Source organism: Enoplosus armatus, chromosome 19 (assembly GCF_043641665.1).
Source record: "Enoplosus armatus isolate fEnoArm2 chromosome 19, fEnoArm2.hap1, whole genome shotgun sequence".
NCBI classification, from domain to species: Eukaryota; Metazoa; Chordata; class Actinopteri; order Centrarchiformes; family Enoplosidae; genus Enoplosus; species Enoplosus armatus.
The window spans coordinates 8,573,977-8,589,950 of record NC_092198.1 but is presented as its reverse complement, the minus strand read 5'-3'; the positions used below and the strand labels follow the sequence as shown (position 1 = coordinate 8,589,950).

Sequence of the window (15,974 nt, the reverse complement as noted above, 5' to 3'; positions counted from 1 at the left end):
AGCAGTGGCCACGCCCATCGCGCGTTGGGGGCCGATGCAGTTAAGTTATTGAAAGATCAAAAATAGTTTATGTTGTGTTAATTGGTTAAAATTCAGAATGTTGCGTTAAACAGCACAAACTTCTGAAAGGTTACCACACAATCATTTCATACTCGGCCCAACTAGGTCTTTATAAACGAGCTGCAGTGTTGAGTAGGCCTAGGTTTATTTGGGCACTTTATTAGTTTCATTTCTTCATGTGACTCAGCAGTAAAAAAGTAAGCTGCTTGTTATATGAACATTTAGGTTCTTTTCACTTGCACTTGATACTGCATAGTGAACATGAGGAAAAGATTATTTCTGTACTTAAACACATCCTTTGACAGGATTGTGTATGTGTAATGTCTGTAAGAAGCTCATGAGATCTGCAGAAATCCTTTAGGAATCAAAAGGAATTAAGAAATAGATGAGAGACGTCAGGATATCAATATCTTTATTATGAAATCAAGTCAAAATAAAAAAGGGAGGAACTCTTAATTTTCTTTATGGAAACATAACCATGAAATATTAAAAATCTTTCAGTTTGGGGAGAAGAAACACGACTCAGAGGTACATTAATGAATGCCTCCATTACAAGTTTAAATCTTTAACACAAAGAAAGAGACCAAACTAAGTCATCCGATCTAAAAATTAAAAAAGCCTTTATCACACAGGGAAAAATAAATCTGCCTTCACAAATAACATGCATTAAAGGACCCAAATAAGCAGCCAGTGTTGGAGATGATGGATGTAGCAACTAACTTTTTTTTTTTTTTAAAACATGACTGATCAACATGGCTGCCATGGAGGGCCAAGTGTATTATATCCCAACTAATGTCTACAAAGTGTCATTTAAACAGATTAGCACACTTCAAAACAGGGAGAAGACACATATCAGCTTCTGTGGTTGGATTGAAATCTCCATGACACCCAGTTAAGTAGCCCTGTTCAGAGATGTAGGCAGGTCAGAAAGGAGGCTTTCCTCTGAGTCTCCATCTTCATGTCAGGATTTTGTCCATCATGTTGGAGGAGGGGGGTAGTACTGGTTATACTGTGCATATTGGTTGTACTGCCCCCAGGTGTTTTGTCCCCAACCGCCATATTGTTGCTAAAAAAGGAGGGAAGGAGAAAAAGTTACTAAAGTTTCAAGAGGCTTAAACAAAACATGTGCTTAACTTTGGAATAGTTTTATCAGCCTTTTTTGATTAAAATAAGTTCTTACTAGAAAATACACACAATAAATGCTGTAAATGGCCATATGTGCTTGGTGTGATATGACTCACCTGGTACCAGTTGTAGTTGTATGCAGAGTTGTTTTCCTGCGTGTCTGTCACTGCGTTAGCTGCAGCTGAGGAACCGTCATCCACGCGCTGTTTCTTGGCGTCAGGTTCCTGAGAGCTGGAGACGAATAGTTTCAAGTCAGTAAAATCCCAAGAAATAAAGCTTCTTATATCTGAGTTTAATGTTGTGCGCTACATTAGGAACTTTTTAGGTTATGTTCAGCTGCTGTCACTGTTCACTGGCGCAATGAATAACTCACAGGACACTTTGGTTGAACCGCTATTACTTGATGGGAGAGTTACTTGACAAAGGTATGAAAATAATGTTGTGTTGATGTGACCCAAGCCCTGTTCCATTATGCACCTGTCATACCCGTTCTCGGCTTTCCTCTTTGTGGGTTCGCTTTCTTTCTGCAATTTCTGATGTTCCTCATAGGCAGTCACAAGCCTAAATGATATAAAAAGATGAAAATTACTCAATGGCAAATATGAAAGGAAGGAATTAAAAAAAAAAACTTAATCAATTTTTCTGTCTCTAAAAAGTAACAAAAAACTCACACATTGATGTCACTGCCAAAGTCCTCGAGGAACTCGACCTTGCGCTGGGAGAAGAGGAGGCGGCATTCAAGGGGCATCGGGCTCTTCAGGGCTCGGTCAAAACAAGCCAAGATCTCAGCCTCATTCTGCGTCACGTCTCCGCTGTATTCCAGCTCAAGCAGGTTTAGATAAAGTTTTGGACTCGTCTGTAAGGCAACAAAAATATTAGTGTGCATCTCACAAGTGTAGTGCCACCACAGAGGAGAGTGGTACAATTCCCATTTAATTGCATTAAGGCGGTTCATCATCTTCAAACTCCAGTTTCTCTTTGCATTCCGAGCACAATTTACTGCAGCAGAAAACCAGCTGTCCATATTTCTCCACAGTTCATTCAATTTAAGGGTCTCCAAATTTCATATAATCAAATTTAAGATGTGTAAATGAAAAAATACAGCATGTAAATGTACTACTTTTACTACAATATGTTTTTTTTTCCCCCATTCAAAACACTGAGTCAAATGGCAACATTTTAGGATTTAATCAGGACTGACTCTAAGTTCTCCATGCCAACCATTTATGTATGCATCTGTCAAAGAGGTCACCAACCAGGTCTCACCTGGTCTTTCTCAATAGCATCCAGCAGCACCTTCCTGGCCTTGCTCAGACTCCTCTGCACCTTCATCAGCTGCCTGGCCAGCTTCACAGCATAGAACGATGTCTCAGTAGCATTCTTCGCAGACTCCATGGCCTCCCTTAAGAGGGCCTCCGCTTCCTCCAAGTTACCATGGCGACGCTCTAGACTGACCCTCCGAAGACGCACCATGGCCAGACCTGGGACTGCCGCCTCCAAGGACTTCAGGATGCTACGAGCCTCCTCTACGTTGCCTGAGCAAAGAAAAGCAGAATACTATCAGTACGGATGAACTCAAGTCAAATTACACGCAATTGTGTTTTTAAAAGTCTGTCCTCTCATAATCTCCTTGGTAATTTGACAGTCTGTTCAGTTTGCATGTTGGTTTGAGTGTCACTCACCTTGCTGCTCCTCAAAGGCTGCCCACAGCAGGTGGGTGGCTGGTTTCTTGGGCAGATGGATGGTGCAGGCCTTCTTGTAGACATGTCTCACCCCGTCAGTGCTGTAGCCCTCTAGATATTTTGCATACTTCAGAGTGAAAAAGAAAGAGCGAGTTGGAAGGAATGCGGGAAAGGACAGAAAAAGAACAGAGGAGAAAGAGAAAGGCAAAAGAGAACACATTTTAAACCTAAATTTTCAGTTGACAGAAACAGTGAATTTCTTCATTGACAAGATCGTTTTTAGAAATTTTCTGTGTAAACCCATCAGCACCTTCATGGAACCAATTAGATAAGTTTCTGTAAGGTAGTGGGAGACGAAGAAGATGCAACGTAGTAGTTGGCAAATGCTGCAGTCAAATCTTGTGTGGCAAGCTGGCCATCCCCTAATACAACAGATACAGTCACATATCAACGTTACACGCAAAGAGAGTGCAGGACGATTTACTGTGTCGTTGTGATATCATCGTTGATGGGGGGAAGTGCAGGGAGGTAGCGGGAGTGTGAGAGAGGTCATGTTACATTACCTTGGTCCAGAACTCTTCGTAGAGTGCACAAGCGATCAGGCATCGTTCAAAGAGAACGACCACGCGCTCCGGAGTCCCATTTTCAATTTCAAAGTCCAGGTACTCCTTCCAGTTGTTCAGCTGGGTCTTCTCTAAGGCTTTGACATGGAAGTATGGCCTCTTAATCTAAAAAGACATGAATAAATGTTTGTTTTATAGTGTCAAAGAATAATTAACTAATTCAACAATTAACATAATGTGAAGAAAACACAACACATACCCCTTCCTCAAAGGCCCAGCGCTTGCTGACTTCATGTTCGTTGTGGTTGAACACTTCCTGCCGAAGCTCGATCACCTTGTGGCGCATATTCTCAATCTCCGTCACTCTCTACATGAAGACACACAGAAAAAAGCACATGGTTAACACCCTCATGTAGGCGTCACCATATCACATTCTCCACTTGATGTAAAAACTGCTAGGCCTGCAACCAAGGATTTACATCACCATGAGCTTGCCAGAGACAAGAAGCCTGTAGAGGGGGGGAGGTATGTATGCACCCTGCATGTCAGCCTCTGGGTGCAGGTGCTGGGGTCAATGGGCCACGGTTGATCCTTTTAGTTTTAGGGCGAGTCCCTGGCATTCATTGGCTTGGCTGCTGACATAAAGACACCTCTTCAAACCTGAGCAAAGCTTTCTTTCGGTCTCATCATGGAGAACAGGCAAGCTCCTGCTAACCCCTGCAAGCAGTACTTTTGGAAATGTGTCTCCCCTGCAAGACTGGCAACTGGATTTATACCTTAGCAGGGTCCGCAAGATCTTCTGTACCAGGTGGCAGCTCCTCCTGAGCAACAGGTGTCTCATCATCTTCTCGGACCATCGCAGCTAGGCTTGCTTTCGAGAGTTCAAGCCTCAGCTGAACAAACTCCTCCTCTGACAAGAAGTGTTTGGGGTTGTTGCTCTGCACATGATCTTTGAACCTGGAAGATTAAAAACAGGTAAATAAGATTCAACTCAAAGAAAGATGTCAAATGGTGTTACTTTAGTAAAAATGGGCTTAAATGGCCTCTTTGTGTTGTGTGGAGCTGAGTGCTACGAGGAGAGGGCCCTATTCTGCTCAATGCTACATTTACATTACCTTTAAAAAGAAATGTCGTCTTTCAACTACAGAGAACCTGTGTCTCTGGAGTATAACTGAGGAGCTGATAAAATCAGACTGCTACCAAAGTTTTATTCTGTTTCTACCCCCTACCTCTGGAAGTGCTGGGAATACAGCTGGGTTGGGATGCCCAAGATGCGGTCGTAGATGGTGGTGACGTTAGCCAGTTTCTCCTGCTCTGTTTCCCAGTTGATGAAGGACTCCCACAGACGGTCTGAGCGAAAATCTGTGCCTGCTGCAAGCACTGCATGCTCAAAGGCACTGAAGGTAGAAAATAAAAAAGGAAAGATCATGAATCTTATGCAACTATTTGCTGTCTCATTAGCCCACCGGTGATCAAAAATGACACTGAATTTAACCAAATATTTGATCGGTTCATTCAACCATTTACACAGAAAAATAGGGACAATTCGATTTTAACTGAAGACAAATGCTATAAAGTAAGAGTCTTTTACTCACGCTCGAATGCGTCCCTCAGTCTCTGGGTCACTAGGGTCTGAGTTCTCTTTGATGTAGGTCAGGTAGTGTAACCACAGGTCCACACTAAGAGGGATGGCCTGCAAGCCTCTTCTGTACACCTGGGGAAAGACCAAACACAAACTGCCCGTCAATGGCTGGAACAAAAGAACATTCGTAAAAGTGGCTCTCTTGTTGCCCCTCTGCCTTAAAGAGGTGCCGTATGAAGTCTCTAAAGGACCAAGATGTAGGCACAACTACATGGTCTTGAGACAGTGTACTAATATAATAATGGGATACACAATAGGGACAATGCCAGAGTAGTCCAGCACATATAGTAAAAGGTAGAAAATCAAAGACAAGAAAGCAATGCATGTGTGTCCAGAAGCTGTTTATATTTACCTCTTCTGCAACCTGTATGTTGTCGTGTTTTTTCTCAATATCAGCATACTTCTTCCAGTAGCCATAGCAGTAGGGATAACGCAGGAAGAATACATCAAACGCCTTTCTCACAGCTGCTAAGGCATTCTGCAAGGGACAGGTGACCGCAAAAAGATTCAATAGGTTACAATTTCCCTTTCAGTACAAGAATTTGATTATCATGTCTGGATAACCTACATGTCTTCTCTTACCTCTTGCTCTACATACTGCAGCAGGTAGACCCAACCATTGAAGTCTTCTGGGTTCTCCTCGCACCCTTTAAAGAGTTTTTCAAACTCACTGGGCTCCTGTGGCTCTGTAGGAACAATCAATTCTTCTGTTGTCTCTTTGGATGGTTCTTCCAGCTCCATGCCATCCTCCATCACCTGTGCCTCAGTCCCATCTGGAGAAGATAACAAGGAATCATGTAGTGGCATTAAGTGGAGGACCAAGCATGGTATTGGTCCTACATTTGTTTAATAACTACTATGTAAAAAGACCAATGGTGGAATTCTGTATATATTTTTTTTTTTCAAGAAATAGGTCACTTACAAAAGCAGCAATAAAAAAATGACCACAATGTGTTTTTAACAGGTAATTCAAACATCCTATGATCACATGTTGTCTGAAAAGCTCAACCTTTTTCCTGCATTTATACTAAGATTTGGTTGGGAAATGGCCAAATACTGTATCACAGTCAAAAGACCGTATTACATGATTATGTGCAATGAAACCAGCAGCATCATTTTAAGTTAATGCTATGTTTCTGTGGTACTAGTGCATATATCAACGGGCCACTAGTGTTTTAACCACTACAGTTGAGAGAACTGCGTGGAAAGGTTTTGCTCTATACAACTATTAAGTCATGATCCATCCTAAATTTACAACTTTCCACTTTCTATTGCTGCCATGTAAGGAGACCAGTTTTGACTTAATATTTATATTGGATACATAGCAACAACTAAACCGCAACTATTTTGATTACCTTGACTGCCATCCGGGACAGCAGCCTCTGGCTCTATATTCATTTCCTGGCTGTCCTGTTGAGTCTCCCCTGACTCTGATGGCTGTTCTGGCTCTTCTGCGGGCCGTGGTGGAGGTGGTGGTGGTGGTGGCTGCTCCTCTTGGAAGAGCTGGGCACTGGCAAGCTGAAATTGCTCCACAGCCTTCTCCACAGATGCCTGCTCTGTGGAATTCATTCGCTGGTCTGGCTGCAGCTGTTGCTCCGGAGCATCCTGGGACGCATCTGAGTCCTCGGGCAAGATGTTGGTGAGTGGTTCCGGAGCAACCTGGTCTGGAGACCAGTCAGCAGCTTGGCCTAGAACAGGAAGGTCAGGAAGAAAGGCATCCCCATTGCTCTCCATGGCAGGGGACTCAGTGTCCAGCATTCCAGTAACGGTGTCGTCTGAGAGTTGCAGGCCTGTTGAAAAGCAGGTTGGATTGTCAAAAACTAATGGGCAACTCTTTTGTGACCGATTAACAGTTTCAGTCATTTTCCAAGTAAAATCAACAAATATTATCTGGTTTCAGGTTCTCAAATGTAATGATTTTCTTTGCCACATGCTAAAGTAAATTAAATAACCTTTTCACTTCAAGTCTAGTAAAACTTTTGTAGCGAACATGGCAAAAAAAGAAATTGCTACTTGGTCTTAATTCACCATTGAGAAGATAGATCACCTCGAAGTGCACCTCCTATAGATAAAGAACTTTCCATAACTCGTTTGGTGGCATGTTTTACCTTGTAGGAAACAAATGATTTCGCAACTGCACCGTTCATCGCTTAATAGTTATCACCAGAGCGGTAGTTAATAATTCTGACCCGAGATGCGTAATATGTTTAAATGGAGTAGGTCATGTCGACATTTTCAAAAGTTAATTACCTTTATACCAAAAAAGGTCACCCGAGTAAAAGCAGCAGCTGGTGCTAAGTTACAGGACACTTCCTTGTTCTAACATTAAAACGGATGCCAGCTTTAGCTTAAACCCGTGCGTTAGCTACTAAAAATAATGCATCCACGTGATCGGGTTCTTAGTTAAATAACACTCCGCGTAGCTCAATAACTTGTTAGCAAAGGCTAACTAACGCTACGTGTTCCGTCCAAATCGATAAATGTTAGCTTTAGCGTTAGCCTTGTTTGCTGTTTGAGACCATGTTGCACCCGGGAGATTGTTTGCATAGTCAAAGTTCAATCAGAAGTTGGGCCTTGGCTGCTGTCTATTTCCTGAGAAGTATCACAGCACCAAAGTGATCAGAGATACATGTTAGCTTCACGTTAGCCTTCGTTTTGTAACGTTGAACGTGAACTCGATTATGAGCATTTAGTTGGTTAACTACGATTTTCAGCTTACCAGGTCTACACGTTGTAATAAATTCAGTTTACTCAACGGTGATTGATTACTCAATAACCCCGTTCACCGTACGCTAACTAGAACAACTACAACGTGCTAAGCATTTGCCTCCATTTCCAGTTAATAGTCGACGCCAGAGGCTTCTCCACGTTAGCTAGCCGGCTAACGCTGGAGATTTCACTCGGTACCACTAGTAGCTAGCGTTAGCTGGCTGTTACTAGCCACATTACACCAATTGCACAAATATAGACAAGTTTTGGGATCTTACCAGTATCTTCCATGAAATTCTGGTCAACCTTGAGAACTTGTGCAGCTTTTGAAGTCACTTGATCTCACGTTAACCTAGAACGACCAGGCGCGCTTCGCCCACCATTCTTAACTTAAGGAAAGAACCGAGACAGAGTTGCGCATGCTCAGTGCAGCACCCGCCCGTGTGAGTGTGAAACCAATTTCCAATTTGTGCCACATTTTTGATACACTTTATACAACGGGCAAGGCCACAAGACTGTACACGCAGAAAAACTAAAGGAAAGGGATAGAAATTTAGTTAACTGAACAATGAGAGAGGTCAAATCATTAGGCTACCACACATAAGTACATTTGGTTTTAAAAGGCGTACGTATACTTATTCCTATTCTCAGTAGCTCATTAAGACCCATACTAAAAACATAAACGTTCACTGGATAGCAGAATTTAACATCGTCCACATTAAAATTACACTGTCCTGAAATTATAATAGTGGTGAATTTTAACATTAGTGATTAATACCAAGGTGATCTTCTCGATTTGTTTTTTGATCACTGATGTAGACTACAACATAATTTTCCTGCAGTTTTATTGCAGATAGATATAGGTGTTGGCAAATATGTCAACCGATACATAACAAGAATTTGCAGTACAGAAATGCCTAAGATTTATGTTTTGAAACAGCATTGCTATTCCATAGTTTATTTATCAACTCTAAAATATCCCACATTATTGTAGTCATAATTGTAATAATAATTTAACAGTAATAATTTAAGGGATCCTTACCAAAAACGTTTGTCTATGCAATTAGTTTATGAAAAAAATATATATTGGTCATATATCGTTATCGTATTTTTAAAACTAATATATCAGTCAAATATCATTTTCAGTATCAACCTCAAAAATATTGGTCAGACTTTAGTTTAAATGTAGTAGATTTTGGTATATGCTAAAATGTGTTATTTGCTTTCATGCAGGGATCCTGAAAATATATGCTTGGGTAAATCTTTTTCCTACATATGTAACCTCTAAGAAACTACAGAAACCCAGTTTTAAAATGGTATTGGGCGCTACAAAATGGACAAAGACAGTCAAAGGGACTGTAACTTTTTCAAATCCTAAAGTTATCCTCCTGTAAAGTTGCAAATGGCCTGATGCAAATAGCCTACCTCTTTGTACATGGTGAAGTTGACGAGGATCACTGAAATCATGATGCTCTCATAACATCCTACCTCTCCATGACATACTTTAGTTCTTCAGTAATCATCTATATATCTTTATTAAGTTAATTGTGTGTTTAGTCAGTTATAATAAGCAGGTGTCAAGTGCTGCTTTTGACAATGTGAAACACGGTAGTTTGTAGTTGCCCCCGCCCTACTCACTCACAACCTCCACGTCACACACTGATCATACGGGAACTCGTTTTGAATGAATGATAAGACATGTCGGAAAGACCCTGCCGTAAACCCCTCTTTTGATCATTAGGCCTTCTAAACCCTTACTTCTGATTCATATGCACAGGCATATGTGTAATTATTTTGGCAGATGTAATATTAGAGGTGATTAAATACACAATGAAAGCTCAAATGGCGTTAACACTAGCTAATGGGCCGGCCTGCAGTTTAGTTTTTTTGAAGCGCGCATGCGAAATGGCGTATGGTGCTTTTGGGGACAGTCAGAAATCTTACAATTTAAGTGAAGCACATGCCCACAAGGCAGCATGGAGCCTAGTCTTAAAGCGTTTACAGTTTATGATAATTATAAATTAATATAGTGATGCATTTCTAAAAATATATTATAAGTTGATTAAATAATTATGAATTTACTGAAGTCAAAGTCAAATAAATAATTACATTTGTCATATGCTGGGTCAGGCCAGTCAGTATTCCTGTTTATGCCTTGTGGGCTGGAACTCATTTAATTTTTCAGTGGAGTGGCACATCATCAAATAACAGCTTAACAACAGCTAAACTGTTGTCTGTGCTGCGGTTTAACTTCTCAGCTTTTTGCAGTGATATAGAAGTGTACTCCAGGGTGTGTCAGTTCACTGTGACATCACTGCAGGGTCATAGGGGTAACAGACTTCAAGACTGTCCCTCTCACAGACTTTAAACTTTCAACCAGAAGGCGCAGTGCAACACTGCGTCAACTTCAAAGTTCAAGGTTCAAGGTTCAAAGTTAATTTATTGCCATTTTACAACACAGTGTTGCACAATGAAATGAAAGTTATAGCCCCTTTATGCTACACACACATATATACAAATATTTACATTTGAATAGAATAAAATAAAATAAAACAATATATAAAGTTCCTTATATACCCATATACATATATATATACACATATACATCCAGAAAGTATGTACAGTATGTGCAATGTCAGTGTAAAGTTCCATGTCATTTATTTATGGTGGATTGCAGAGGATGAGTTGAGTTGAGTCTCTCAGCCTGAGAAAAGAAACTTAGTTCTGTATTGCTTGCCAGCCAGGAGCAGGGTCAATAGGCTGCGGCTGGGTATTGTCTTTTAGTATCCTTTGCCATGCACATGCCATGCCAATATGTAATGTCTCCAGTCAGGATGCTTTCCATTGCTCCTCCGTAAAAGTTAACAAGAACTTGGGAGTGTTGCCTTCTTAAGTGGTGTGTGACGTCCATGACAGGTTCGCTTAATGCTGATTCCCAGGAACTATTCACTTGCTCCACACTTGATATTCCCTGAAAATTTGGCCCTGATTCTATAACACAACACAACAATATTCATGATTATTAAAATGACATCAGAGTTTAAATATATATATATATACACACACACACATATATATTTAACACACAAAAACTCCTAAAAGTTAATCTGCCACATCGGGACTGTTTGGGTGTAGTTTGATCTGATTTGATTGACAGCGACTGAACAACCCAGCAAGTGCCATCAGATTTTGATTCAAATATTGCTAGATTCTGATTGGTGCACAGAAATATGTGACGTCACATTTTTCTATCTGAGTCCCACCCACTTTAAATCAGTGAGAAGAGAAGAGAAAATAGCGTGTTCATGTAGAATCACCCATAGTAAGAAGCTGATTGAGAAAATACGTTTTCAGGAACTTAAAGGCCAACACCAACATTTCAACATTAACATACAGACATTGCATCTGTACAGAACACACGGGAAATAATCCTTAACCTGTAAAATAAATAAAGAAAAAAATAATAAACATGATTTTTATTTTAGACATATCTGTCATATAATAATGTACTATAAGCACTATACATATTTTAATAAAAATAATATGATAAACAGTATAACAGCACAAATGTGTCCTAAAAAAGTTATTTAAAAAACACTCCAGGCTCCTATGCAATGCCCACATGTTCGGATGTTTTTTTTCGTCTTCAGATGTCGGAGCTCTTGCGGGGCGCTTGAACGCAGCACTAGTGTGTGTGAGAGCAGTGTAGAGGAAGTGGCGGTTGATCTGGGTCCGCACCTTTTCCGGTAACACAGCACCGCCGCCGCTGTGACTGAACGGCTGGAGAGAGAGAGGGAGGAAGAGAGACAGAGAGCGGCAAGAGCGGGGAGAAACGGCCCGGGGACTGGGGGAGGATTGCCGCAGACGCAGGTATTCATCCCGCTCTCCATGTTCTTTGGTTTGGTTGTGCTTTTCTGTCCGCAGAGAGAATCGTTTTTCGGATCCAAAGTTGTCCTCTGTACTAACACCCCTCCCTTCTCTGGACCGCTCTTGTGTCACAGGGGGAAGAGAAGAAAGTCGGATGAATCAATGACCTTTTGAGCGCTCGTGCTCTGGATGTCCCGGTGCAGAAACGGACCGGAGAGCTCACATTTTGGTGTGTTTTCATAAGAAAAACCGCTGCGCTTTGAAAATCCATCGACTGGGATTGGCTAAGGGCAAGTGTGGACAGCCGGCAGCCAAGGAGGAAGTGGGAACCCCCGGGCTTGGACTGGGCCTGATTTATATTGTAGGCTCTTTTTTTCCGTATCAAGTCCAGCTCAACTGAGAGCAACAGGATTTTTGAAGGATAAAAAAAAAAAGACTTGAAATGCGGATTTTGAAGGAAGTCTGTGCTCAACGGCTAGTTTGAAACAAGGGGATGTCATTTTTTCTTCTGACATCGGAGGGCAGTGGATCATGAAAATATATCCCCACCCAATTCTGCGAGGGCTACACACACACTGCTCCCATTGAATGCTCAAAGTCACCCGCTCAGGTCAGATCATCATAGTCCAGCTAATTGTAGCGGCCTGTTATCCAACTGCACAAACTTGAGTATTGACACTTGTGTCAGCCCACCGCTGCCATCACGTGGAGGGCTCTCAGCACGCACTGAACTTCCCAGTTGTATTATAAACAACTTCTTACTCTCATTAGAGAAATCTTATTTTTCTTCTAACAAAGTATTTATGCACAGCAAACAAGATGGGGAAAATGTTCTCAAAGATCTTTGGCAACAAGGAGATGAGAATATTGATGCTTGGACTTGATGCTGCTGGTAAAACTACCATCTTGTACAAGCTGAAGCTGGGACAGTCAGTCACCACCATCCCCACTGTTGGGTTCAACGTGGAGACCGTCACCTATAAGAATGTGAAGTTCAACGTGTGGGATGTAGGGGGCCAGGACAAGATCAGGCCTCTGTGGAGACATTACTACACAGGCACCCAGGGCCTCATTTTCGTGGTGGACTGTGCCGACAGGGACAGGATCGACGAGGCGAGGCAGGAGCTCCACCGAATCATCAGCGACCGGGAGATGAAGGACAGCATCATCCTGATCTTCGCCAACAAACAGGACCTCCCAGATGCCATGAAACCCCACGAGATCCAGGAGAAGCTCGGCCTGACCCGGATCAGGGATAGGAATTGGTACGTTCAGCCCTCGTGTGCGACAACAGGGGATGGACTATACGAGGGCCTGACCTGGCTTACCTCAAATTACAAATCCTAATGTTTCTCCCTTCACCAGCCTGGACACTTGGGAGGCAACAACAAAAAAAAAAGTAGCTGAGAATGAAAACACGAGTTAAAAAAAAAAATGCAATCTGAAGCAATTCATACTATGGCCTCTCTGCTGAGTATATACACAAGAGAGTAGCAATTATATTTTGTTTTCTTTTTCTTTTTGATAATGATGACATCACTATAACCCCAGATTTCATTTAAACAAGAGACAATAGTTTTTTGGCTGGCTCTCTTTCTTTTTTTGTAGTTTGCTTTGGTTCACATTCTGTATAATCAGTACTGTTTTAAATATACATTAAGCTTTCTTTTGAGCTCTTGGTGCAAGTTCTTTTTGTTTTCCTCTTTTTTTTGTATCATTTCTTTTTAGGGGGGCTTTGAGACGCACGCTTGTAGTTTTTGCCCCTGCTTGGATCTCATTCAGTATTCTCATGACCCAGCTACGTATCCAAAGGATGGGGAAAGTGCAGAAACCATTGCCTACATCAGCATATCACTCTCATGGCTCAAACTGCCTGTGTCATTTGTAAGAATGTGTATTATGGATATGTCGGGGGGGGGGGGGTAACTGTTTTCATAATTGATTGTACTGGTTTGATTGGGGGGGGGGGGTGCAGTGATTACGTCCTTCATGTCTACTGTGGCGGGTTTGTTTAAAAGACACTATGTAGACGCTGGATATTCACACACACACACACACACACACACACACATACACACTGTGATATGGATATATACTTTTGTTGTTTCAGGGTGTGAATCTGTTACCACCAGTCTTATTACTGCCTCTTTTGTTTCTCCCAGAGCTTCCATTACTGTTGGGTGTTTGTAGTTTCAGCTGCCTCAGGAGGAGCCCAGGTTACAGGTGCCCCAAAATCAAGACCGCTACTACGGCAGAAGGTATTCTCCACTGCTGAGTTTGCACTTTGGCGGGGGGAGGGGGGGGGGCTAGCTAGCTGTGATTGACTTTTGGAACCTAGCAAGTGCTTATTCCCAACCCCCCACCACCTCCAGTGTAGGTGCTTCAGTAACTGCAACCCCTCTTCTTTTTCCTTTTTTTACTCATCATCATCTGCCTATACACTTACGGTCCTGCAGACACACACCAACTGTCTGTTTATAGTTCATAGAAACTGCTCTGTTTTATTTTTTGTTCCTTTTTTTTTTTGCTATGCTGATGAAATAATAAAAAAATATATCCAGATCAGTACGGAAGTGACGCCTTTTCAATGAGCAGCTGCGATCGTTTCGAAGTGTAGGAAAAGCATTATTTCACTTCTGATGAAGGCGAGCTCACAAAAGAGGAAGTGAGAGTTTGGGGCATTCGAACGGCTGAAAGAAGGGACTGGTTGGAACCAACTGTGAGGTGAAGTGAGCCTCGGCCTGTTTCCTTTCCGCGCTCGCATGTGTGAGTCACCGGCTGTGAATAAGTGATGAGATCTCTGGTTTCAGAGTAGTGATTGTCAGGTAAACCGTGCTTTGCTATAGTGTCACTTTGCCCATCATGGAGCTGAACGCCACACATGGGCTTTTGACATTTTCAAACAAAGGAAAGCAAATTAAAGAGGCAAAAAGGAGCTGGTCCAAATCTTGAACCACGGAGGAGTAAAAGTCAACAAGCCTGAACTTTTAAAGAGAGACGAAACAGGAAACTCAGCGCTATCTCAGAAACGTCTCATTTGTCTATTTAAACAAGGGGTGCTGCTGTGAAAAGTAAAGTGCAATAGTACACTTTCATAAGCAGGAAATGACACATTTCTTACAAACCAATATTTATATTTATTATTGAGTGAATTTGGGTAACTGAGAACTTCATGAGAGTTAGTGTCTTCCTCCATGCTTGTGTAACTGCTGAGGTTAGAGTGACAGCCTCACAGAAGGTCTTTGCCAGCCTGGCATTTTGCCCTGGGTATGTGACTCGCCATAAGGCACAGACTTCAGATCAGGCCACAATTTCAAAGCCATTCGCCCCCCCCCCCATCGCTGGTCAGAGTTTCATGTGTTTCCAAACCATAAGAAGAAGGAAAATAGCGTGTCTAAGGTCAGCTTCCCCTCTACTTGCATCGAAAGAAGCGGGTGTGAACTGTGGGTAGTGACGTCACTAAGTGAAGTCAGGAAACACTTGAAAGAAGAAATAGTTGTCATGGAAATTGGTGGTGTAGGTGCAGATCATTAACAGTAAGTGTCAGGTTGAACTATCAAGATAAACACAAAAGGTAAATTGTGAATTCCACTGCAGGTTTTGGTCTATTTCTGAACTAAGCAGTAGCACAATAATCACTCTCCAATTTCCTGAAAATATTTTTTTTCCTAATATGCTATTATAGCAGTGTTCAGGAGAGTCACTGTCCAGGAATTCCTGTGCAGGAATGCTGGCTCTCTGTCTCTGTATTTGCTCTGTTTGCTCATGTGGTGTTTGTTCTGTGGCTGGTGATTTGAAGTTTGACCTGTTGCTGTGTTGAAAGCAGTGCCATGCGTGTGACGTGTCCAGCACGAAGGACAGGGACAGGCAGTTAAACCGAGATAGACACACAAATGCCACAGTCCGTTATCTCTCCTGAAACTGCCATCGCTTTTACAAAACGTCTGTTTTTGAAAGTAGAAGCACCGCTTACTGGAATTTCCTGCATTTTCAGAGCGTGCTATTCTAATGAAACCACTTTATTTGAACAGTTGAGGGCAGCGCCTCTGCAGTGTCAAGTATGATCTTGTTTGCTTATGATTTTTTCCATTCATGACTTTCATTGTGGATGTGGAAATTCCAAAGTGAAATCTACAAACGCCTTTTCTTTTCTCAGGAGAGGAAATGTGGAGAGGGAGAGTGGCCTGAAACGGCTCCTGATGTTACATCAGCGCTGAGTCGGTGAATCACGCTGCACATGTCTGAGGCCTTTTGTACAGCTGTCACTGCACTCAGCAGCAGATGCACTGCACACACTGGCTGGTGTCAAAGGCTGTCAGGCTCACC

General features: G+C 42.1%; 2 protein-coding genes across 3 annotated transcripts; one reads left to right on the top strand and one right to left on the bottom strand.

Moving 5' to 3' along the window:
• Window positions 1-455: 455 nt before the first annotated feature.
• prpf39 (PRP39 pre-mRNA processing factor 39 homolog (yeast)) lies at window positions 456-8,161 on the bottom strand. 2 transcript variants are annotated; one of them, XM_070925512.1, is made up of 15 exons: window positions 8,060-8,161; window positions 6,428-6,862; window positions 5,655-5,845; window positions 5,425-5,550; window positions 5,026-5,144; window positions 4,660-4,827; window positions 4,207-4,387; window positions 3,690-3,797; window positions 3,431-3,595; window positions 2,868-2,994; window positions 2,452-2,720; window positions 1,857-2,041; window positions 1,663-1,746; window positions 1,302-1,416; window positions 456-1,126 (listed from the first exon to the last, which is right to left on the bottom strand). In XM_070925512.1, the coding sequence occupies exons 1-15, from the start codon at window positions 8,070-8,072 to the stop codon at window positions 1,037-1,039; spliced, it is 2,376 nt and encodes a 791-aa protein (XP_070781613.1). In that variant the 5' UTR covers window positions 8,073-8,161; the 3' UTR covers window positions 456-1,036. The 2 variants fall into 2 exon arrangements, with proteins under 2 accessions (XP_070781613.1, XP_070781614.1); XM_070925513.1 differs by having other exon boundaries at window positions 1,672-1,746.
• Window positions 8,162-11,553: 3,392 nt separating this feature from the next.
• Window positions 11,554-13,537, top strand: arf6a (ADP-ribosylation factor 6a). The gene is made up of 2 exons (XM_070925306.1): window positions 11,554-11,651; window positions 11,783-13,537. Exon 2 carries the CDS (start codon window positions 12,468-12,470, stop codon window positions 12,993-12,995), a length of 528 nt encoding a protein of 175 aa, XP_070781407.1. The 5' UTR covers window positions 11,554-11,651; window positions 11,783-12,467; the 3' UTR covers window positions 12,996-13,537.
• The last annotated feature ends 2,437 nt before the right edge of the window (window positions 13,538-15,974 follow it).

Excerpts from the sequence above, each read along its gene's own strand:
- prpf39 (XM_070925512.1), bottom strand. Across the intron at positions 3,596-3,689 it reads GCTGGGCCTTTGAGGAAGGG|ATTAAGAGGCCATACTTCCA; the intron begins GTATGTGTTGTG and ends ATGTCTTTTTAG. Across the intron at positions 2,995-3,430 it reads ACGAAGAGTTCTGGACCAAG|TATGCAAAATATCTAGAGGG; the intron begins GTAATGTAACAT and ends TTCACTCTGAAG.
- arf6a (XM_070925306.1), top strand. The coding sequence starts at position 12,468 with ATGGGGAAAATGTTCTCAAAGATCTTTGGCAACAAGGAGATGAGAATA.